This window comes from Anomaloglossus baeobatrachus, chromosome 5 (assembly GCF_048569485.1).
Source record: "Anomaloglossus baeobatrachus isolate aAnoBae1 chromosome 5, aAnoBae1.hap1, whole genome shotgun sequence".
In the NCBI taxonomy this organism is placed as follows: domain Eukaryota; kingdom Metazoa; phylum Chordata; class Amphibia; order Anura; family Aromobatidae; genus Anomaloglossus; species Anomaloglossus baeobatrachus.
The window spans coordinates 224,977,763-225,003,497 of record NC_134357.1 but is presented as its reverse complement, the minus strand read 5'-3'; the positions used below and the strand labels follow the sequence as shown (position 1 = coordinate 225,003,497).

At 43.6% G+C, this 25,735-nt stretch overlaps 1 protein-coding gene across 2 annotated transcripts in view; it reads left to right on the top strand.

The window, feature by feature from the left end:
* TMEM132A (transmembrane protein 132A) overlaps positions 1-25,735 on the top strand; it is an 849,435-nt gene that overhangs the window by 460,181 nt on the left and 363,519 nt on the right. For both annotated transcript variants that reach the window (XM_075349137.1, XM_075349136.1), the window contains exons 8-9: positions 19,029-19,172; positions 19,272-19,453. In XM_075349137.1, the coding sequence (XP_075205252.1) occupies positions 19,029-19,172; positions 19,272-19,453 (326 nt within the window). The remainder of the gene's footprint in view (positions 1-19,028; positions 19,173-19,271; positions 19,454-25,735) is intronic.

Below are 25,735 nucleotides of genomic sequence, written 5' to 3'. Positions count from 1 at the left end.
TGGTGAGTTTTTACCTCAGTTTTTGTAGCCAAAACCAGGAGTGGGTGATAAATGCAGCAGTGGTGACATGTTTTTATTATACTTTTCCTCAGAATGTTCCACGTTTGATTTTGACTTAAATATACTGAGGTAAAAAGCACCAATACTCAGCGTGTGCACATGGCCTATGTAGTTGTAGTATTATTTCTGTGTAATAAGTATCAGATCTTTGGTGAGGATGTTTCTGTATAGAGTCTGATATATTGAGCCCACCTCAATGATGAATTTCATACTGAAACATAATAAAGATGGACCGCTGATCATGGGCAACTGCTTGTGTGCTTGCCCCCAAGGCCAAAATTTGCCAGCTAGCCCCTGAACAGATGCATACATTCTAGACTATCCCCCTTTACTCCTCTTTGGTCAGACCTCATCTGGAATATTGTGTCCAGTTCTGAGCACCACATTTTAAAAAAGACATCAACAAACTGGAGCAAGTTCAGAGAAGAGTGACCAGAATGGTGACTGGTCTGCAAACCATGTCCTATGAGGAACGGTTCCAGGTTTTAGAATTGTTTAGGTTGCAAAAAAAAAGAGAGGAGACTTAATAGCTGTCTACAAATATCTTAAAGGCTGTCACACTGTAGAGGGATCAGTTTTATTTTCATTTTCACAAGGAAAGACTAGAAGCAATGGGATAAAACTGATGGGGAGGAGACACAGATTAGATATTAGAAAAAACTTTTTGACAGTGATTGTGATCAACGAGTGAAACAGGCTGCCACAAGAGGTGGTGAGTTCTCCTTCAATGGAAGTCTTTAAAAAGAGGTTGGACGGACATCTGTCTGGGATGATTTAGTGAATCTTGCTTTGAGCAGGGGGTTGGACTAGATGACCCAGGAGGTCCATTCCAACTCTACCATTCTATGATTCTAATGTCAGATCAGCCCTGTATATCTATTTATTGCATGAACCTAGAACTTTCAGTATGTCCTTAAGGCTATGTTCACACGGGTTTTTTGGTAAGTTTTTTTCCTGACCAAAACCTGATCTTGTGGCAGGAAATCTCCTTTGAATCATCTGTATTTGGTGCATTTTTAGTGGCATTTTTTATGCATTTTTTCTACAAAATGGGTTGTATCAATGAAAAAATGTTGCAAAAATGCTGCAAAGAATTGACATTCTTTGAAATCTGCAGCAAAAATGCAGGTATTTGACAAAACAGGAAAAAATCTGCAGGTGTTTGTGTGTGTGTGCATGAGATTTTTGAAATCTCATAGACTTTTCTGATACTGTAAAAAACAGCTTTTTATTAGTATAGATTTGCATAAAACCAAGGAAAATCTGCAGCTAAAAAATGCAGCAAAAACTTACCAAAAAAGCCCTGTGTGAACATTCCCTAACCATGGTAAGAAGATACTGGGAGTTGTAGTTATTAGTCATCAGAACATACAGGAACCACAATGCTGGTGAGAATTAGTCAGTATCACAAATAAACATTTACATCCAGGTACCTTTTATAGGTGATGTCTCTGAAGAGTTGTTCTTTTTCTTTTTTTTATCTTGCTATCTTGTCCAGATGCCATGATGACTTTTCATGGCCATAGCTCGTCTCTGCAGACTTCCTTCTTCTCTGCTTTTCTGCAGCACATCCCAACAAAATGCCTGAAAAATGTCATTATAATGTCCCTGAATAAAAATCTGCCCTGCACTGCACTCCTGAATAAATAATTGCCGTTCACTGTATTACCTGCACAAAATATGACGCGCACACAGTTCTTCTTATGGTACGTGCCCTCCACACTGCCCACTCGTTTCCATACTGAGCCCTCTCTTTACACTCCTCTACACTGTGTCCTCCTATACTGAACAGTCTCTATACTGTTCCCTCTTATCACACTCCCCCCTTCTTGCTATACTGTCCCCTCCTTGCTGTGGCCTCACACTATCCCCTAATGAAGTACTTTCTACAAACTGCCCCCACCCTACCCTGTCTTTATTATGTGCCATTTTTCTCATCCCATACTGTCTCATAATGACCTCCGTAGTCATCACATTCTTGCTTCCCATACTATGTCCACACCCATCCTCATACTGTGTACGCATCCATTCTCCTCATTCTGTGTCCGCACCCATCGACCACTGCCCATTGACCCCACACCCATTATGCTGTGTCCGCATTCATCCCCCTCACTCTTCATACTGCATCCAAACCCATCCCCCTCTCATACTATTTCCGAACCCATCCCCCTCTTCATACTGTGTCCGCACCCATTCCTCCTCACTCGTCAGTTTGTCTGCATCCATCCATCCCTCGCTTTCCCCTCATACTTTGTCCGCACCCATCCCCCCTCATTCCTCAGTGTGTTTGCACCCATACCTCCTCACCTATCCACCCTCACTCCTCAGTGTATCCGCACCCATTCCCTCTCACTCCTCAGTGTGTCTGCACCCATCCCCCCTCATGTTGCATACTATGTCTGCACCCATCCTCCCTCTCTGCATACTTTGTCTACACCATCACTCCTGTCTCCCAATGCTTTGTCTGCACCCATCTCTCCTCATACTGTGTCTGCACCCTTTCCCCCCTCACTCCTCATACTGTGTGAACCCATCCCTGTTATGATTCAGGGACCGAGGAGGATAAAAAATGCGGAATCCCAAATGGTAACAGAGTGGCTGGAACCTTAACGGATTGCAGACCTAATCCAGACACACAACTAGAAGTAGCCGTGGGACGAGCTTACGATAACCTAGTCGTCTCAACACAGCCAGAGTACTAAATATTCTCACAGATAGAGATATAAGAAAGCTAATCTGCCTCGGCGCAGTCCCCAAAGATAGATAGCCCCCCACATGTAAAGGCTTCGGTGATATAGAAAAACAAAGGATAGGAAAGAAAGGATAGGAAGGAGCAACTGTCTGCAGCCGTTAAAAAACTCTAATATATACCAGCACTTCTGATATGGAAAAAGCCTGAGGTCACACAACCTCTCCCCCACTGTATCAGCACTCTGATGTTACTGGGATCCAAAAACACTAATACAGATGAGGGACTGAATTAATACCAAGCATGACAAACAATACCTTGCAGAATCATGGAGCTAAATATACAGACACTCCCAGCAGGGAATGATCCCATTCCACCAAGAACTCCACACAGACAAAATAAGAATCAAGCATTAGTATCAAAGAAGAAAAAACAACAATAAAGTGGAAAACAAACAGCAGAGGTACAAAGACCACTTATCTGAGAGGAGTTCTGGTAGTGAGCAGAGCTGGTTACAGAATGTCCTTAACATACAGGAGACCATTGAGCACCGGAAAGTAACAAGAGAAAACTACTCAGTTAAATAGTCCAATCTGACCCTGATTGCCAGTCCTCCACATGTGTGTGGCGTTCATTCCACACATCAACTGCACTGCCAGCACTGACCACAAAAGGGAGCCCCAAACTGGAAAATGTATTCACAACACATCCCCCTTATGCTGTCTGCACCCATCCACCCTCACAACACAAACGCATCCTCTCCTCACTTCTTATACTGTGTCCGCATCAATCCCCCCTCACTTTTCATACTTTGTCTGCACCCATCCCCCTTCACTTTTCATACTGTATCCTCATTCATCATGCTATCCATACTGAGTCTTTAATATTAACCCATACTACCCCTTCATTTGGTCCCCATACTGTGTGTGCACTTATCACCCCCTTGCTCCCTATTCTGGGTTCCACATACACACCCCCTTCCCCGTCCCTTTAATTATAATCAATTTTCAGTGTCCTTTAGCTCCATTGGAGCACTTCTACCAGCTCTGTGTGCACCTTTGCCTTTGGAGTGATGTCAGCAGCATGATCAGCTGACCTGATCACACTGCTGACATTGCCGGGTCAGGGCTTGTATTGTTGTCTAACAGACACTAGTACTGCTGATCCCTGGGAGCCGGCGCTGCAGATTCTTTGAGCTGCGGTCAGCTTGACAGCGGCTCGGACAACATCCCACTCCCAGTCAGCCGCTGGGGAGTCACCGCAGACGAATACATCAGGCGCCCCCCTGTCAGCTGCAGCCGCCTGCCGCTTCTGACTAGAAAAATGAAACAGGAGAGGCCTGGGCTGCCAGCATGTCTGGGTCCCCCATTTGCTTCTGCTTACGGGTGTGCCCTCCAACGCACATCCAGCTGAAGAAAGGCAGGAACTTTGGTTGTCAGGCCCCTCAAACCCGCTCTGCACCACGGACCCGGTCTCCAGTTCAGCACATGGCTAATTTGTATGCTCCACCCCTTCACATGCAAATTAGCCATGTATTACTGGCTGTGACACTGCTGGGCCCCTCTGCTGCGGCTCTGACTGGGGCACGGTGAAGAGGGAGGGCCCGTGGCCTAATAAAGCTAAGTAATTACCCCAGGCCCGTCCAGGCCCCCCTCTTCACTGGGCCTGATACACCAGTCATGGTTGTAATGCCTGATGGCTGCCCTGCCTCAGCTTACATTGCAAAATCCTGGTGACAAATTCCCGTTAAAGGATTTTTCCTGCCTCATCCTTTCGTCTCTGAAAAGGAAATAATTGTGTCTATGTGTGGGCAACAGATTTTTGGGGCTCCAGAAACAGCTGTAACTTGATGAAGACACAAGCACATATGCATTTTGTCCATTTTGTCACTAGATATGACTTCCTCAAAACGTTGCTAGTTCAGAGCGGTTCAATGTAAAAATACTTTTAGCCAATCACAAAAACAGCCTATTACCACTGAAACCAGTTTTATTCTTTCTGATACCACTTGCTAGAGCGGTGCTGGTCTCTGCTTGCTTGATCTTTACATAGAATGTGCAAAGAATAGGGATGGGCCAACCCGAACTGTAAAGTTAGGGGTCCATACCGAACACACGGTAGTCGTGCACACGACCCCGAACACTAGCTTTCCTGGGAAGCTTGTGTTATAGTTCGGGTCCAGTTCAGGTCCAGGGGCTGTAAAAAAAAAAAGCATGTTATTAAAAAACATTATAATCATACTTACAGGTCCCGCGACGCGTCCTGCAGAGTCTGCCTCCCAGCGCTTCTGCTTCCTTCCGTCCGATCATTGCTGTGCCACCCGGTAAGCAGAGGGCTAAAAGGACTTTCCGTGATGTCAAACCCATGGGACCAGTCACGTGTAAATGTTGTATTACCTCATTGGCTACAGACTGGTTATGTGAGTATGATGTCATCAAAGGTCCTGGTGCGCCGTGATGCGAATGTTGCATCACATCACAGTGCACAATCTCCTGACAGCAACAGGTCAGCTGCATTTATTTCCATGCAGCTGAGTCGCTCCTGTCCTGAGAGTGGGGTGATGCAATGCGAGACGTAAGTGCGATCATCCCCTCACTGTCAGCCTGCTTTATCGCCCTGTGCGGAGTGATGTAGCAGAGCTGACATGGGTTTCTTTGCTTCTTACTCTGTATAGACACTGTGTCTGTACACAGTGATGAAGCAGAGTTGACTTTGCTGTCCCTGTGGATTACGTCGGACTAAGGATCTTTTTTATAATAAAGATGGCATCTCTAAATGTTTTTTTCTTAATTACTAATAAAAAAAATTTCCTGTGTTTTTTTTTCTGTTTAGTAGAAATTCATGGTGGCCATGTCTAATTTGGCGTGACACAATGAATTTCAGGCTTAGTATCATCTGAGAATACAAAGCTGGTATTAACCCCTTCATTACTCAGCGTGCCACTGCCATCAGGGCCGCTGGACGAGCCGGGTAAAGCACCTGGAAATGGTGCTAAGAAACAGTGCGCCATTTCCAGAGGTGGCTCTGGGCTGCCGAAAATCACAGCCCCCAGCTCCCTGGCTTTACCTGACTGGCAATCAAAATACAGGGAAGCCTTTTTTTTTTCTTCTAGTTATTTAAATAAAATAATTAAAAAAAAAATGTGTGGGCTCCCGCTACATTTTTTTTTGCTAGTTAAGGGTAATCCAAGGAGCTACTGGCTACTAACCCCCATTGCTTGGTGTTAGCTTCACTGGCAATGGAAAATCCAGGAAAGCCCTTTTTTTTTTTTTTGTTTATTGCCAAAAAACAAAAAAAAAATAATGTGGGCTTCGCCATATTCTTGTATGCTAGCCAGGTACAGCAGGCAAGTACGGGATGCCCCCAACCCCCAGCTGCCTATTTGTACTCAGCTGTGAACCAAAAATATAGGGATGCCCTTTTTTTAATTATTTTGCGAAATAATAAAAAAAAGGGCTTCGCCCAATTTTTGTGTCCAGCCAAGTACAACTAGGCAGCTTGGGATTGGAATCCACAGCGCATGGTGACCCAAGCTTTCTGGGCCCCCCGCTGCGAATTGCAGTCCACAACTGCCCCAGAAAATGGCGCTTTCATAGAAGCACCATCTTCTGGTGCTGTTCCAACTCTTCTAGCGGCCCTGGTGCCGGGTGGCACGCTGGTATTGAGCCCGAGATTCTTAATGTCAGGCCAAGTTTGACTTGGCCATTAAGAATCTCCAATAAAGGGTTAAAAAAAAGACACCACACAGAGAAAAAATACTTTATTCGAAATAAATGCACAGACACTTTATTAAAAATAAATACACAGACAGAGGGACACCATCTTTATTACTCCCTGTCACTTCTCCACGATCCTGGTCTCTCACCGATCTGGCTCTGCTACATCAGACAGCACGGGGGGAGAAAGAATGCTGCTGCTCCCTGCGCTGTGTAAATGAGCAGAGGCTGTGGGTTGGTAAGCAGTCACGTAACTGCTGCCAACGTTGCCATAGTAACCTAACGAGCGGGTTACTATAGCAACGGTGATCTCCGATCACATGATTCCCAGCGCCGCTATTCATCACCGGCTGTGGCATTACAGTGTGTGGCAGCTAATCCCTGCCTGTGGGCTGACTCTGTAAAGAGCTCCAACATGCAGGGAGGGGGAGCCAAGCATGTGCCCGAGCATCTTGCCGGTACATGGTGCTCGATGAGTATACCGAGTACTGTAATGCTCAGACGAGCACCTTGTACTGGCGAGATGCACTGACAGTACAGGACCTTGCATGATGTCATAGCCATGTGACCGGTCTGTGTCCAACAAGGTAATACAACATTCACATGTGACTGGTCACATGTCTATGACGTCACGGAAGGTCTTATCGTCAGCAATGGTTACTGGGAGGGCACAGTGATGATTGGATGCAGAAGCGGCGGCAGACAGAGTCTGCAGGATGCGTAGTGGGACCTGTAAGTACAGTGCCTTGCGAAAGTATTCCTTGAATTTGTCAGCCTTTACCCACATTTCAGGCTTCAAACATAAAGATAAAAATTTTTTAAATTTTCTCGGTCCGATTAGGGCTGAGAAATAATCACTCATGGGTGCTGGGACATAGGCTAATATTGATCCGAGTGGAATGCGATAAAACATCGCATTCCACTTGCTCCGATTTTCATGCCATGTGGCTTAGGCCTTAAAGTGCAGATAGCATCATGAAGACCAAGTAACACAACAGGCAAGTCCGTGATACTGTTGTGGAGAAGTTTAAAACCGGATTTGGTTACAAAAAGATTTCAAAAACTTTAAACATTCCAAGGAGCACTGTGCAAGCGATCATATTGAAATGGAAGGAGTATCATATCACTGCAAATCTACTAGACCCGGCCATCCATCCAAACTTTTATCTCAAACAAGGAGAAGGCTGATGAGAGATGCAGCCAAGAGGCGCATGATCACTCTGGATGAACTGCAGAGATGTACAGCTGAGGTGGGAGAGTCTGTCCGTAGGACAACAATCAGTTGTACACTGTACAAATCTGGCCTTTATGGAAGAGTGGCAAGAAGAAAGCCATTTTTCAACCATATCCATAAAGAGTGTCATTTACAGTTTGCCATAAGCCACCTGGGAGCCACACCAAACATCTGGAAGAAGGTGCTCTGGTCAGATGAAACCAAAATAGAACTTTTTGGGAACAATGCCAAATGATATGTTTGGCGTAAAAGCAACACAGCTCATCACCTTGAACACACCATCCCCTCTGTCAAACATGGTGGTGGCAGCATCATGGTTTGGGCCTGTTTTTCTGCAGCAAGGACAGGGAAGATGGTTAAAATTGATGGGAAGATGGATGGAGCCAAATACAGGACCATTCTTGAAGAAAACCTGTTGGAGTCTGCAAAAGACCTGAGACTGGGACGGAGATTTATCTTCCAAGAAGACAATCATCCCAAACATAAAGCAAAATCTACAATGGAATAATTAAAAAATAAACATATCCAGGTGTTAGAATGGCCAATCAAAGTCCAGACCTGAATCCAATCGAGAATCTGTGGAAAGAGCTGAAAACTGCTGTTCACAAACGCTCTCCATTCAACCTCACTCAGCTTGAGCTGTTTTCGAAGGAAGAATGGGCAATAATTTCAGTCTCTTGATGTGCAAAACTGATAGAGACATACCAAAGCGACTTGCAGCTGTAATCGCAGCAAAACGTGGCGCAAAAAGTATTAACTTAAAGGGGACGAATAATATTGCATGCCCCACTTTTCAGTTTTTTATTTTTAAAAAAGGTTTAAAACAAAAAAAATTTTGTTCAACTTCACAATTGTGTCCCACTTGTTGTTGATTCTTCACCATTAATTTAACATTTTTTAAATTTATGTTTGAAATGTGGGTAAAGGCTGACAAATTCAAGGGGGACGAATGTTTTCACAAGGCACTGTATAATGACAATGTTTATTATTAACTATATTATTTATTAACTGTAGTACCCGGGCGTTGCCCGGGATAGTAACTGCCTCTCTGTCTCTATCCCAGTCTCTGTCTGTGTGTTGCTGTCTGTATGTCTCTTTTCTTGTCTGCCTGTGTCCATGTCTCTGTCTGTCTATTTTTATCTGTCTGTCTTTGTATCAGTCTGTCTATTTCTCTGTGTCTGTCTGTCTCTCTATCTCTGTGTCTGTCTCTATGTCTGTGTCTATGGAGGATAAACACGTAATGTGAGGATCTGCAAGATTTTCACCGATCAAATTAAGACACTGACGCACATGCACATTGGTGCGCTAAATCGGCGGTAACAGACATGTGATAGATCAAATTGATGGAAAGATCTAAAAGCTACATATAAATAATGTATATGTGATTATAGGTTTATATCTGTATTTCATTAGGGCTGTAACCTTTTTATGATGTTTTTTATGTTTTTTTTTATCTTACATCCAGACACTAGGTTTTTTCTATGAGTGTCAGTATACCACTGTTTGCATTTGAAGGCTGTCTCTTGTGGGGGTCTTTATTGTGATTGGTAACAGCTTTGACCATCTGCCTATTTATATGGAGCCTGTATTGCTATTTTGTATGCTTGAAAAAGACCGGAAGGTTGAAACGTTGCAAATGGAATAAAGGAAAAGAATTTTGCTTATCATACTGGAGGAGCTGTCCTTTCTTTTTTCTGTTGTTGCTGCAAGTTCCAAGTGGATCCCTTGGACCGGACGTGCACCTCCTGTTATTAGCAACATATCCACAACTTATAGGTGCTGTGAGTAACCTTTGTTACAATAGACTATGGATTCATACTCACGTGCATCTGTGGACATTCAATACGGACTTGCATTTAAATATGGGGATGTGTGATTTATTATCCCTTGAACTTTCCTACAGAGACTTATTATCACCATGGGGTCAGGACAAGACTGGTTATTACTGGTGTTGCCTTCTATTCCCTTCATTACATCTGAACATGCATGTGTTTATGTGGTTGCTATAGGTTACAGCCCCTGAGTTGTTTATGTATGTTTAGTGGCTTCATTACATTTATATGTCCTATTAATAAGTGGTGATATCCTGATATTATGTTCCTCTGCGTGTATGTATATCCTCATTATACGGACTTCGCCTATTATGGCGGCACATCCGTTTCTCTTACTGAAGGTGGATCGGGTCCGTGGGTTATACATTCAGCCTTTTATAGCTATGTTATAGTAACGACGCCACCGCAGTTTTTTCCAGTCAGTGAACTGTTTTGTTTATATCGCTGCTGGATTTGCGGCAGCTGCGCAGTCAAGAGGAGCCGGGACAGGCCATTACTTGGAAGGCACGTTCCTATCCTATAGGACCTATGGAGGATAAACACGTAATGTGAGGATCTGCAAGATTTTCACCGATCAAATTAAGACACTGACGCACATGCACATTGGTGGGCTAAATCGGCGGTAACGGAGATGTGATAGATCAAATTGATGGAAAGATCTAAAAGCTATATATAAATAATGTATATGTGATTATAGGTTTATATCTGTATTTCATTAGGGCTGTAACCTTTTTATGATGTTTTTTATGTTTTTTTTATCTTACATCCAGACACTAGATTTTTTCTATGAGTGTCAGTATACCACTGTTTGCATTTGAAGGCTGTCTCTTGTGGGGGTCTTTATTGTGATTGGTAACAGCTTTGACCATCTGCCTATTTATATGGAGCCTGTATTGCTATTTTGTATACTTGAAAAAGACCGGAAGGTTGAAACGTTGCAAATGGAATAAAGGAAAAGAATTTTGCTTATCATACTGGAGGAGCTGTCCTTACTTTTTTCTGTCTCTATGTCTGTTTCTGTCTGTCTCTGTCTTGCCCTGTTTGTCTATTTCCAGGTCTGTCTCTTTCCCTGTCTGTCTTTTTCCCCGTCTGTCTCTTTCCAGGTCTGTCTCTTTCCCTGTCTGTCTCTTTCCCTGTCTGTCTCTTTCCTCTTCCGTCTTTTTCCAGGTCTCTCCATTTCCAGGTCTATCCCTTTTCAGGTCTGTCTCTTTCTAGGTCTGTCTCTTTCCCCGTCTATCTCTTTCCCTGTCTGTCTCTTTTCCCGTCTGCCTCTTTCCAGGTCTGTCTCTTTCAAGGTTTGTCTCTTTCAAGGTCTGTCTCTTTCCCCATTTGTCTCTTTCCTTGTCTGTTTTTGTCTGTCTCTCTGTCTGTCTCTTTCCAGGTCTGTTTCTTTTCAGATCTGTCTCTTTCCCTGTCTGTCTCTTTCCCTGTCTGTCTCTTTCCCCGTCTCTTTTCCTGTCTCTTTCACTGTCTGTCTTTGTCCATCTCTTTGTCTGTGTCTTATCCAGTCTGTCTCTTTCCCTGTCTGCATGTCTCTGTCTGTCTCTTTCCCCATCTATCTTTGTCTGTCTCCTCTTTCCCTGTCTGCCTGTCTCTGTCCCTGTCTGCCTGTCTGTCTGTCTCTTTCCAGGTTTGTCTCTTTCCCCGTCTATCTCTTTCCCTGTCTGTCTCTTTTCCCGTCTGCCTCTTTCCAGGTCTGTCTCTTTCAAGGTTTGTCTCTTTCAAGGTTTGTCTCTTTCCTTGTCTGTTTTTGTCTGTCTCTCTGTCTGTCTCTTTCCAGGTCTGTTTCTTTTCAGATCTGTCTCTTTCCCTGTCTGTCTCTTTCCCTGTCTGTCTCTTTCCCCGTCTCTTTTCCTGTCTCTTTCACTGTCTGTCTTTGTCCATCTCTTTGTCTGTGTCTTATCCAGTCTGTCTCTTTCCCTGTCTGCATGTCTCTGTCTGTCTCTTTCCCCATCTATCTTTGTCTGTCTCCTCTTTCCCTGTCTGCCTGTCTCTGTCCCTGTCTGCCTGTCTGTCTGTCTCTTTCCAGGTTTGTCTCTTTCCAGGTTTGTCTCTTTCCAGGTCTCTCTTTTTCCAGGTCTGTCTCGTTCCAGGTCTATCTCTTTCCCAGTCTGTCTCTGTCACCATCTGTCTGTCTCTATCTCTCTGTTTCTTTCCTTGTCTGCCTCTTACTCTGTCTATGTCTGTCTGTCTCTTTCTGTCTCTCTCTGTCTCCTCACCGACATCATATTACCTCACACATAAGCTTCTTATACTAACAATGTCTTTTGTTTCTATAGCAACCTATCACAGCTGCTATTAAAACCAGTAGTTCCAGGCTCCATTAACTTTAATGGAGTCATGTTTTTTGGAGAGTAACTGTAAAGCGTGGGGTTAAATTTTCCTGTCAAAACAAAAGTCTACGACGTTCCCTGGGTCACATGAAGTGTCTGTGCAAAATTTTGTGATTCTATATGCGACGGTACGGATTCCTTTAGCGGAGATACACACATACATACATACATACGGTACATACACTCAGCTTTATATATTAGATTTGGATATTTCTGCTTTATAGATCCCACATAATGAACCTCGTAAAACAAAAAGAGAAAAAAATGCACTAGATAATTGGTTTTGGTCACTCCCTTCTGTAAATGGGAACAGAAAGCAATCAAAAACACCAACATATTTTAAAATTGAGCCACTAAAACTACAGCCCATCTTGCAAAAAAAAGCCCTCACTTTGCTTCTGAAGTAAAAATAAAATTACAGTTCTTAGAATATGGCAACATAAAAAATAGTTTTTATTAATAAAGCTGATTTATTGTGCAGAAGTGGTAAAACACAAAAAGAACTATAAACATTTCATCAGAAATGCTTCAACCTACAGCATAAAACTGGCATATAATTTTTATTGTGCTGTAAACCCTGTAAATAATAGAAAACGGTGCCTGAAAAAAAAAACCATGCTTTATCTAGCTCATCTGACTTTTCAAAATTGGAATAAGAAGTGATCAAAAAGTCCCTATGTTTGTATATAAATAACTCATGCCACAAAAAAAAATCCCTCATATACAGAGCCAGACTAACCAGTTGGCATTTGCCAGATGGGCCAATTCCTGCTGTGGGCCGTTCACACTGCTGACTCCCCTTTCATATTGTGACTGCCATCCAAGGACTGGAGACGCTCAGGAGCAGGAGAAGGGGGCAGAGTTTGGACTACTCCTCTCTTTCTCTGTAGAAGCAGCAAGACCTTTCCTCTTTCATAAGCATGAGCTGTTGGTGTACCTAGCATGAAACATAGAGGCATCTAGCTATTGTATGTGTCTTAGGCTATGTGCGCACGTTGCGTACTAGCCCTGCAGAAATTTCTGTAGCGATCTGAAGAGCACACGTGCGCTTCAAATTGCTGCAGAAAATGTCCGTAGAAAAAAAAAAAAGCCGATTCCGTGCGCTCTGCCTGCAGCTCCTCCCATAGACAGAGCAGAAGCTGCCGGCAAAGCGCACGGAAGAAGTGACATGTCACTTCTTGAACGCAGCGCTTCGGGCAGCAGCCGAAACGCTGCGCTCTAAGACGCCACGTGTGCACGGCCCCTGCACAATTTCCATAGACGGTGCAGGGGACGCAGGACGCATGTAGTTACGCTGCGCTACAAAGCGCAGCGTAACTGCATGTATTTACGCAACGTGCGCACATAGCCTTACACGTGTTGCTAAAAAGGTGATTAATAACAAAAAAAAGTACAATCATAGTATTCAAATCTGATGGGTCAGCGCTAACAGTTAGGCTGGGTTCACACATAGCGACAGCGACAACGACATCGCTGTTACGTCACCATTTTTCTGTGATGTAACAGCGACTTTGTAAGTCGCTGTTATGATCGCTGCTTAGCTGTCAAACACAGCGACGCAGCAGCAATCATAACGTCGCTACATGTGCAGAGAGCAGGGAGCCGCGCACACTGCTTAGCACTGGCTCCTTGGTCTCCTAGCTACAGTACACATCGGGTTAATTAACCCGATGTGTACTGCAGCTACATGTGCAGAGAGCAGGGAGCCGCGCACACTGCTTAGCGCTGGCTCCTTGCTCTCCTAGCTACAGTACACATCGGGTTAATTAACCCGATGTGTACTGCAGCTACATTTGCAGAGAGCAGGAGCCAGCACTGGCAGTGAGAGCGGCGGAGGCTGGTAACGAAGGTAAATATCGGGTAACCAGGGAAAGGGCTTCCCTTGGTTACCCGATGTTTATCTTGGTTACAGCTTACCGCAGCTGCCAGATGCCGGCTCCTGCTCTCTGCTCGCTTCATTTCATCGCTCTCTCGCTGTCACACACAGCGATGTGTGCGTCACAGCGGGAGAGCGCCTTTGAAGAAAACGAACCAGGGCTGTGTGTAACGAGCAGCGATCTCACAGCAGGGGCCAGATCGCTGCTCAGTGTCACACACAGCGAGATCGCTAATGAGGTCACTGTTGCGTCACCAAAACCGTGACGTAGCAGCGATTTCGGTAGCGATCTCACTATGTGTGAAGCACCCCTTACACACACTATTTAAAAGAACAGTTGTTGTTTTTCAGTGCCTAGCAACAACTGCTACACATTGAATTGAGTTGTGCTTTTCAGCTTCATTCCATGTATTTACACTAGAGATCAAAATAAGAGAACAACACACAATTTCCTACATGTTAAGGTCATTGTGTAGTCCTATATGATTATATCTGAACATGAGTAAACGCGCAGTATTTTAAGCTTATTTCATAAAATGAATTTATTCTAAAGCACATAATAAAAATTTAAGTGAGATAAATGAAAATGAACATGGATCAAGATAACAGACTTAAGCCTGCTTTACATGTTACGATTCTGCATACGAAATCGTATGCGATCGTAACCGCCCCCATCGTATGTTCGGCACGTTAAATTTTGTTGAATGTGCCGCACAAATGATTAACCTCAGTCACACGTACTTACCCGTCCATACGACCTCAATGTGGGCGGCGAACGTCCACTTCCTGGAGTGGGAGGGACGTTCGGCGTCAAATGGACGTCACGCGGCAGCCGGCCAATAGAAACGGAGGGGCGGATATGAGTGGGACGTAAACATCCCGCCCAACCCCTTCCTTCCGCATTGCTGGCCGGGAGCCGCAGGACGCGGATAAGATCTGTTCATCGTTCCTGGGGTGTCACACACTGCGATGTGTGCTACCCCGGGTATGATGAACAACCTGCCGTTCAATTCATGAGGAATGAACAACGTGCATGCAATGAACGTTTTACCGTTCATTCGTAATCGCATGCAGCTGTTATACACTACAATGTACCTTACGATGCCGGATGTGCGTCACTTACGACGTGACCCCGCCGACACATCGTAAGATATATTTTAGTGTGTAAAGCGGGCTTTAAAGATGCCTTCAAGTTATTGATGTTAATCTGGCACCTGGTGCTAATTTCCTTAATTACCTGACAAACCCTATGTAACTGGCAGCCTAACTTTCTAGTTTGTATTGACTTTGCAAAAATGGTGTGCTGTTCCAAAGTGACTGAAACCCTCCAGCAGCAGGTTGTCCAGATGAAGACCAAAGGCAGGATCCTATCAGCCATAGCAAGAGAAATTGGTTGTTCCAAGTCTGTGGTTTTGAGAATATTGCATCTTTACAACATCATAAACTCTTTCAAGTCCCCCAAGAAGGCTTCTCGCCCACGAAAGACAAATGTAAGAGAGGATAGGATAATGCGAAGAATCTCCATGGGTAATCATTTCAACACTGCAGCTGGCATTGCTTGCCAGTTCAGCACCAAACAGGGTAAGGCTATATGTGCATGCTGCAGTTTTAACTGCACCCAAACTGCAACCAAAACTGCAGCTTGTCACAGGAAGCTTGAAAATGTAAAAAAAAAAAGCTTGTAATGATGGTGAATTTTTGCCACGTTTTTATTAATTCGTTTTTTTTTTAAGGAGAAGCAAAATAGAATAGGATAATTGATAGCTAGAATAGATAGAAAAAATAGAAAGAATAGATAGAAAGAAATAATATATAGAATAGATAATAAGAAAGAACACAATAGATAGAAAGAAATAACAAAATAGCTCAATAGAGGCATAGCTAGGTTGGCCAGTTGTTTTTATTGGTAAAAAAAATGACGGGGGGTCCCCCCCATTTTTCATATCCAGCACAAGAACATCTGCAGGCTGCAACCCTCAGCTGTCTGCTGTACCCTGGCTGGTTATGAGACATAGTGGGGATTCCACGCTTCTTTCGCTTTCTTTTTTTTTTTTTAATTATGTAGGGTCCCCAAATTTTTCTAAAACCAGCCGAGGTACAGCAGACAACAGGGGGCTTATATTATTAGGGTGGGAAGGGCCATGGTTATTTGGCTCTTTTCAGTCTAACAATAGCAGCCCATAGCCGCCCCAGAAGTGGTGCATCCATAAGATCCAATTCTGGCACTGGACCCGACTCTTCCCGTTGCCCTGGTGTAGTGGCAATTGAGGAAATAAGGAGTTAACAGCCCACAGCTGCTACTAAGCCCTAGATTAGTGATGGCAAGCGTCTGAGACATCCCCCCCATCATTAACATTAAGTGAAAGTAAATAAACACACACAACAAAAATCCTTTATTTGAAATGAAAACAAAAAAGCACCTGCTTTACCACTTTAACCCTAAAAACACCCCTCCAGGTCTGATGTAAGCTACACGAGGTCCCACAATGCTTCCAGCACTGCTAAATCTAATGCTCACAGCGAGCGGCATAGAACCTGACTGCCCGCTGTGAGCTCCATGCAGCAACTGAAGTGAGCCGAGCTGCGCGGTCAGTGGTGACGTCATTCAGGTTACCAGTGGCCACAGCTGGAGTCCTCAACCTGTGACAGCAAATCACCTGTGTGACTGAAGTGAGCCACACAATCAGCGGTGACATCACTTGGGTGATTTCTGATCACAGCTGGAGTCCTCCACCTGTGACCGCATATTAAGCCTTGACTGAAGTAAGCCACAGGTGGATGACTCACCTGAGTGACGTCACCGCTGATCGAACCCCACAGCGGGCAGTCATGTTCTATGTCGCTCCGCCGTGATTGTCAGATGTAACAGTGTTGGAAGCGTTGTGGGACCTCATGTGGATTATGTCAGACCGGGAGAGAGTGAGAGAGGGAGACTCACTCTCCAGAACAGTATTTATTTATCCTGGAACAATGTGGGTAATCTGCGTATTTTATGACAAAAATGCAAGTACAACGCTTGCAAAAAGCAGCAATTTGGTACCATGCGTTTTTTCCATGCGTTTTTTTGATCCCCTCATTAATTTGAATGGTGACAAAAACGCAAGAAGAATGAACATGCTGTTTTGGTTTTTTATTGTCACAAGGTTTTGACAAAAAAACTGAAATGTGCATACAGCAAATTTGAATTCTCATAGACTTTGCTGGGAAGTCAAAAGTCAGAACTTACTGACAACAAAACTGCACCAAAAAAAATGCAACAAAAATGCAGCAAAAAAGGCAAGCATGTGCATGTAGCCTTAGGATCTGTCTCGTCATACAGTGTCACGACATTTTAGAGCTTTTGGACTGAAAGCCCACTCTGCGGTGACCAAACCTCACATTAGCAGAAAGAATCAAAAGGCTAGACTCACCTTTGGTGAGGAGCATGTTGTGTGGACAGAGGAGACATGGTTCACCGTTCATTTTAGTGATGAAAGCAAGTTTAATTTATTTGGGTCTGATGGGAAACATTATCTTTGTCAACAAACTGGGGAAAGACTGAACCCAGAGTGTGTTATCAAGTCAGTGAAAGGTGGTGAAGGAAGTGTCATGGCTTGGGGAATGTTTTCTGCAGCAGGAGTTGGACCTCTCATACAGCTACATGGCAGAGTGTCTATCAGAACCTTCTTCAACAACGCATGGTGCTCTCTTGTATTCATCACTCAATCAGCCAGCAATTTTTATGCAGGACAATGCCCCCTGTCACACAGCAAAATGGGTAAAGCAGTTCTTTGAAACAGAAAACATTGAAACAATGAAATGGCCATCCCAGAGTCCTGATCTAAACCCAATAGAAAAACTCTGGAAAATCCTATCTGACAAAGTTATTGCCAAGAAATCCACAACAGTCAAAGAACTGTGGAAGAGACTGGAAGAAGAGTGGACTAAAATCACACCAGAGCAGTATGAGAGACTAGTGATGTCCTTTGGCCGTAGATTTGCTTAAGTCATTGAAAGCAAAGGCCTGTACACTTCCTACTGATTGGTGACTGTTGTTACTTTCAGAAAATGTACTTATAATCTTTCTCTGTGCTACAGTCATTGCTGTTCTCTAATTATGATCATCACATTTTGGGCAAAATAAAAGTTTTATGATGATATACTTTGGATCTTTTGTAAAGCTGTGTTCTATTGGTATGGTGTACCCCTTACGAAAAACCTTCAAATGTTGATCAATGTAGATTACATTATTTTGGAAAAAAAGCAAGTGATCATAAGGGTACTTTCACACTACGTATTTTTAACATGCTTTTGACGGACATCAAAGAAACGCAAATCGCATATGACTGGATCCTGTTGAACGCATGCAGATGCAAGTGTTATTTCACTTGCAGTGTATGGGCGGGCATTGGAGTCATGTGGTCGGGAGCCAGTGAAACTGGATGAGAGAGAGAGAGAGAGAGAGAGAGAGAGAGAGAAGGCTGATTTCTGGGCATGCTCAGTAGAGCAAACAGGATCCTTTCTATCAGCATACCACTGTTCACATGTGGTTGCGTGCAGTACAGTCAGGATTCGGTGACATGCAGTATTTGGACGCAGGTTAAAAACGCTACAAATAGCGTTTTTGAAAAAAGTTAAAATACTGCAAGTCACTGGATCCTGACTGTACTGCACGCAACCGCATGTGAACGCATGTTGACGCGAGTCCATTGTAAATGCATTGAAATGAAAACGCATTTGTACTGCATCCGTTTTTGCGTAAAAAAACGTTCAGGACGCATGTTAAAAAAACGTAGTATGCATGTACCCTTAGACAGTGCAGAATGTCAAAGTACAACCAAGTCCTTTTCCCACTTTAAAAAAAATAGAATATTTCTGCTACAGGTAGACATACAGGTGGTCAACTCAATTCAACACCAAGCACCTGTGTACCCACCACATGACCAGGACATGTTTTTACCTTCTGGAAGTAAACCATAATACTATATTCACTCAAGTTGTTTTGCCATGATTTTCTGAAACTGTGGTAGAAATGAGGAGATTTTAGAATGATTTGGAAAATTACAGCAAATAATGCAAAGCCAACACATGGTATGAACATACCCTAAAGGTTACAATCAAAGGCAAAATCATAAAACCGACCATATTGGAAAATGTGAACATTTTTCTCTATTCAAAGAATGAGTATAAACTAAAACCATGAAACTCTATTAATAAAACTGGAATGACACGTAATATATCACTCTAAATTTTAGAGGTAGACAGGGTTTTCAAGACTTTACATACTCTTTTATTATTCTCTATTGCAGTCTCATGAGATACTGAATACAGCTCCGCTGACTGGCATTTCTCAGAAGATTCCAGTGCGTGTGTTTGCCTTGGAGGCTGGTGGATTTGTTATGGATGTTACCAAAGAGGCCGGATGTGAGACCCCAAATGCACAGATTATACAGGTATATGTATTCTGTTCCTTAGTACGTTAATTTTTACAGCGTAATACAAATATTCTCATTTTTGTAAAACTAATTATTTTTCATCATTCACCCCGGCAGGTGTCCGATGCCTGTGATTTCTTGTTTGTTGGTGGAAAGGAGACTCAAGGAGCTGTTGGTGTAAAAGTGGAGTTTTGGCTGGAACGCCTACGTTCCTCTATTACGCTTTCTCTCTGGGTACCTCTGCTTCCTCTGAGAGTTGAGGTGTCTGATACAAATTTGCAACGTTTACCAGGATCAAGGTAAGTTACTATTAGGTCCGTTAAAGACAAAATATCCATTAAAAAGCATACAATAGAGCTCAAATTGTGATCAGTTTGTGAGACTCAGTTATCGCTAGTTTATTTGGCGGTAACAGAGGGTTTTTTATTCTATGTATCATGATAAGCTCCTGATAAACCACACACCACAATTAATGTGACGACATAATAATGTCATCATAATGACGTGACAAAACAATATATGATACATTGGTGTATGTATCCGATTCTGTGTAGATGTTTTGAGGGTAGCCAGAGTAAGTATATCTGAATCCTTATAAACCAGTAGTGATACACAAATAATCAACTTAGTAAGACGACCCTAAATATAAACCAAAAAAATCTATTAGGGCTATCTGAACAAATACAGTGTATGGAAAAACTAGTATATCTGATCAATAGACCAGTTGATATTGACAGTGGTCAATTAATTCCAAATCAACAGGCTCAAAATATCAAAAACACATTACATTATTATATGAAATGAGAAGGACCAGGCAATATTGACAGTGATCTATTAGCTCTATTCACTGAATTTCCCCCAAACCATAAATGTATAGATAACACACTACATGTATAAGAGGAGGAATGGTCTCACCCATTGTTTGCTGAATCAGGGTAATTGGATACTCGGGTAAATATTGCTATTCCAAATCCTGAAAGGAAGTATAGCCCTATAAATTCTAAGGCTGTTTAATCATACAATTTCTATTTGCTCCCACCTTTAAAAGCGAGTCCACAGCTAACCCTAATAATTAGGAGACCTGATGCTCTCCTTGTGTGCGTCCCAGCGAGTTTCTTCTATTAGGTATCAAGTATATGAAACTGCTGTGTTTATGGCCATTCATGACCATTCTCCTCCATCGGCATCCACCAATATGACTTGGAACACAGTATATAACGCCTATGTAATAAGAGCCATTGTAACAAGTGAGCAAATTAACTTACATTACATGTTTAGCATCTTTTTCAGTCAGTGCACTACTTCCAGTGGTTGGAATGTCCCATTTAGTTGCCATGGAAAGCAAGTGCGTTTAAAAGACATATCCAGGACTTTTAAAAAAAAAAAAGTTCCTATGAACGAGCAGGTAGTTAGATGCCAACTATCTGTCTGTTGTACCAAATGTTTTTTTTCGCCGACACAGAGTGGTCACAGACCACTCCTGCCGGCGATTCATCAGACCTGCGGCGTCTTTTCCACTATGTTCTGTTGACGGGGTGGGACTGCTGACTTCATGCTGATTGACAGCCTGCTCCCCGCTGCTGTCAATCTTTGGAGCAGAAAAGAAGTAGCCGCTCTGTTGACTTGACTTCAGCAGAAGCAGCTAAATCACCAGCACTAGGGGACTGTGACCATTTTGTGTCAGCAAAGAACAGCACCAAGTACAATCTCCAGGTAGTAACTGCCTGTTAGTGCTTAGGCACATTTTTCTTTTATACAAAGTCTCAGATAACCCCTTTTAATTATGTAGTGGGTGACAACAAATGAAGGCACCACTATGGTGACCATGGACGCGCGCCACTGTGTTTGTGCTGGGATGTCTGAGCACAGCGGGTGAGATGATGTCACTACTGAACTCCACTGTGTCAAGATGTGCAGAGCAGCAAAAAAAACAACACGTCAGAGACTGGAGCAGCATGGGAAAGAGGAGTGGTGAGTTTCTGATTTGTGCTGCTGCACTGCTCTGTATAGAACAAAAAAACAAAAAGGTGAGCCGGAGTGTGATATATATATATATATATATATATATATATATATATATAATATTTTTATGTAGTTTTTTTGTATTCAGTACAAACAGGGAGTGGCCCCCTTCTCAGTGAGCTGGACATTTCATTCTGTGAATCCCCCTGACTGTGTGTGTCCTGTTGGGATCCGGTCGCTCTCAGCCCTCAGCCCTTAGCCACATTGAGGCCTATTTTAGACCCATGGTAAGGTTTTAATATTAGAGAGTGTAGGTACCATCCCAACTGGGTACACCTTGACGTTTGGTGGAATAGCTTTATGCTTTTTTTGATCAAAAACAGTGTTTACTAAGTACCCTATGTTTATATGCACTATGCTTTTATTTAGTTACAGCAGGGTATGTTTTCACAATTTTTTCCTTGGTTTCTCTCTGTATAGAACAAGCGATGTTTACAGCTTCAAGTTCCCTAACGGAACAAGTAAATACAATAAAAAGTGAAAAAGAAGTTTGTAAAAATATGAACAAAACCAACAAAAAATATAAGCACTAAGCACCTCCCTTTTGCCCCATTGAACATAAAATAAATAAAAAATATATTTGGTATCGTTGTGTTCAGAAATGTCAGGTCTATCAAAATATAAAATAAGTTAAAGGGACTGTATCGTCTAATTTTTTTTTTTTTGTAGGCCAAATCTGCAAACAATATTATTAGAATTGTGTAACAACTATTTTCTTAATGTAATTCAACTTTTAAATATGTAAAAAAAATTTTTTTTATTAAAAATACTTATAATTGCCAGTAGGGGGAGCATCTTCCTGTGTATACATCCAAAAGCTATAGTAATCCTTAGTAGAATTACGATAGCTGCAAATTTGGGCAGTCAATAGATGACATGCCTATTCTCCTCCCCTTTTGGGTGTTACACTGCACCCAAAAGGGGAGGAGGTGTATTTCATAGTAATGTGTCGCCATTTTCTGGGTGACTGTATATGAATTGTACAGCTCCACCCGGAAGTAAAGTGGAAACACATTTTAGTCATACAGGAGCAGCAGCATCGTACGGTGCACTGGAGAAGGAACAGCCTTACTGCAGCAGGTCCCTGAAGATCAGCGTTCACAGGAACGTGGAGATGACTCAACCATTAGTAAGTATATACACACACACACGTACTATTCCACATATATACACTGACTGTTACACATACAGACACTGACTGTTACACATACGCTATATCCACTGACTGTTCTGAGCCCACACATATATATCCACATCCACTGACTCTTCTCAGCCCCCACACACACACACATATACATACACACACACACACATATATATATACACACTGACTGTTTATTATATATATATATATATTATACACACTGCGGTAATTGAATCTTTCCGGTACCGCCACTGCTCGTTCAGTCTCCCGTGCGGCGGAATGCCCGCTCCCGCGCGTGAGATGGAAGTAGCAGTGAAAACGAAAGTAAACAATAGAAAGAAAAAAAACAAATACTCACATGTCTGCAGACTCCCGGTGCCATGCCCGCTCCTATCCCGAAACCGCCGCTGCTCCTTCAATCTCCCGTGCGGCGGCAGGCCCGCTCCCGTGCGTGAGATGGAAGTAGCAGTGAAAACGAAAGTAAACAATAGAATGAAAAAAAACATACTCACGTGTCTGCAGACTCCCGGTGCCATGCCCGCTCCCAGCTCCTCATCCGGTAACGCTGCACCGGCTGTGTCCTCTCAGGCACGTATGATGGCGGTAGGACCTGGCGGTGGATCACCTGATGTGGTCACCTGACCCATCAGCTGATCGCAAGTCTTTTTGCCGCCCGGCTATCAGCTGATGCGTCCGGAGACTTCTTCACCTGATCACCGGCAGCTCCTGCAGCGGTCGACAGGAGTCAGCAGGGACGTGTGTAGGGTTTTTTTTTTTCTTCACAGATTCATCAGCTGATTGTATAATCGGCTTTTATACAATCAGCTGATGTGTGATGTGATTCAGGCACTTGATCCTGACACATCATCTGATCGCTTTGCCTTCCAGCAAACCGATCAGATGATATTGGATCCGGATTGGACGGCGTGGGACCCTTGACCCAGGATTACTGCGGAGGGGGGTTTTTCTTTATTTCATTAAAGATGGAGTCACTAATTGTGTTGTGTTTTATTTCTAATAAAACAATTTTTCTGTGTTGTTGTTTTTTTTTTTTTTCTGTTTACTAGAAATTCATGGTGGCCATGTCTAATATAGGCGTCACACCATGAATTTCGGGCTTAGGGCGAGCTGATAATATAAAGCTAGCCCTAACCCCATTATTACCCAGCTAGCCAACTGTCACCAGGGCAGCTGGAAGAGTTGGATACAGCGCCAGAAGATGGCTCTTCTATGAAAGCGCCATTTTCTGGGGTGGCTGCGGACTGCAATTCGCAGTGGGGGTGCCCAGAAAGCATGGGCACCCTGCACTGCGGATTCCAATCCACAGCTGCCTAGTTGTACCTGGCTGGACTCAAAAATTGGGCGAAGCCCACGTCTTTTTTTTTATTTTAATTATTTCATGAAAGTCATGAAATAATTTTAAAAAAAGGGCTTCGCTATATTTTTGGCTCACAACCGGGTACAAATAGGCAGCTGGGAGTTGGGGGCAGCCCGTACCTGCCTGCTGTACCTGGCTAGCATACAAAAATATGGCGCAGCCCACGTCATTTTTTTGGGTGGATAAAAAATCCTGTATACAGTCCTGGATGGATCATGCTGAGCCTTGTAATTCTGCAGCTGCTGTCTGCTGTCCTGCATACATTATTGGATGTAGGATGCTGAGCTTTGTTGTTCTGCAGCTGCTGTCTGCTCTCCTGCATACACTATTAGATGTAATATGCGGAGCCTTGTAGTTGTGCTCCCCCTGCCTCTCCCTCCAGCATACAGTCCTGGATGGAGCATGCTGAGCCTTGTAGTTCTGCAGCTGTCTGCTCTCCTGCATACACTAGTGGAGAATGAAGAATATTGAAGAAGGAAATGACATCAGACCTTTTTTCTTTTTTTAATTTTTTAAACCATCTTCAATGACATTGTTCAATGATAAAACTGCATAAAAAACCAGTGAGAAAAAAAACGTGTTAAAACATCATGCATTGTTGCCGCGATTTATGTCAACAGGTGTTTTGTTTTGCTAAAAAAAAATCAATGGTGGCTCAGTAGTTGGCACTGTATGGTGGCTCAGTTGTTGGCACTGTACAGGGGCTCAGTAGTTGGCACTGTACGGTGGCTCAGTAGTTACCACTGTACGTTGGCTCAGTAGTTACCACTGTACGTTGGCTCAGTAGTTAGCACTGTACGGTGGCTCAGTAGATGGCACTGTATGTTGGCTCTGTAGTTGGCACTGGCACTGTATGGTGGCTGAGTAGTTTGCATAGTACGGTGGCTCAGTAGTTTGCACAGTACGGTGGCTCAGTAGTTGGCACTTTACGGTGGCTCAGTAGTTGGCACTGTATGTTGGTTCAGTAGTTAGCACTGTACGGTGGCTCAGTAGTTAGCTCTGTACGGTGGCTCAGTAGTTAGCACTGTACGGTGGCTCAGTAATTGGCACTGTACGTTGGCTCTGTAGTTAGCACTGTACGTTGGCTCAGTAGTTGGCACTGTACGGTGGCTCAGTATTTGGCACTGTATGGTGGCTCAGTAGTTAGCACTGTACGGTGGCTCAGTAGTTAGCACTGTACGGTGGCTCAGTAGTTGGCTCTGTAGTTAGCACTGTACGTTTGCTCAGTAGTTGGCACTGTACGGTGGCTCAGTATTTGGCACTGTATGGTGGCTCAGTAGTTAGCACTGTACGGTGGCTCAGTAGTTGGCACTTTACGGTGGCTCTGTAGTTGGCACTGTACGTTGGCTCAGTAGTTGGCACTGTACGGTGGCTCAGTAGTTGGCACTGTATGGTGGCTCAGTAGTTAGCACTGTACGGTGGCTCAGTAGTTGGCACTGTATGGTGGCTCAGTAGTTAGCACTGTACGGTGGCTCAGTAGTTATCACTGTATGGTGGCTCAGTAGTTAGCACTGTACGGTGGCTCAGTAGATGGCACTGTACGTTGTCTCTGTAGTTGGCACTGGCACTGTATGGTGGCTGAGTAGTTTGCATAGTACTGTGGCTGAGTAGTTTGCATAGTACGGTGGCTCAGTAGTTTGCACAGTACGGTGCCTCAGTAGTTGGCACTGTATGGTGGCTCAGTAGTTAGCACTGTACGTTGGCTCAGTAGTTGGCACTGTACGGTGGCTCAGTATTTGGCACTGTATGGTGGCTCAGTAGTTAGCACTGTACGGTGGCTCAGTAATTAGCACTGTACGGTGGCTCAGTAGTTGGCACTGTACGTTGGCTCAGTAGTTGGCACTGTACGGTGGCTCAGTAGTTAGCACTGTACGGTGGCTCAGTAGTTGGCACTGTATGGTGGCTCAGTAGTTAGCACTGTACGGTGGCTCAGTAGTTAGCACTGTACGGTGGCTCAATAGTTGGCACTGTATGGTGGCTCAGTAGTTAGCACTGCACGGTGGCTCAGTAGTTGGCACTGTACGTTGACTCTGTAGT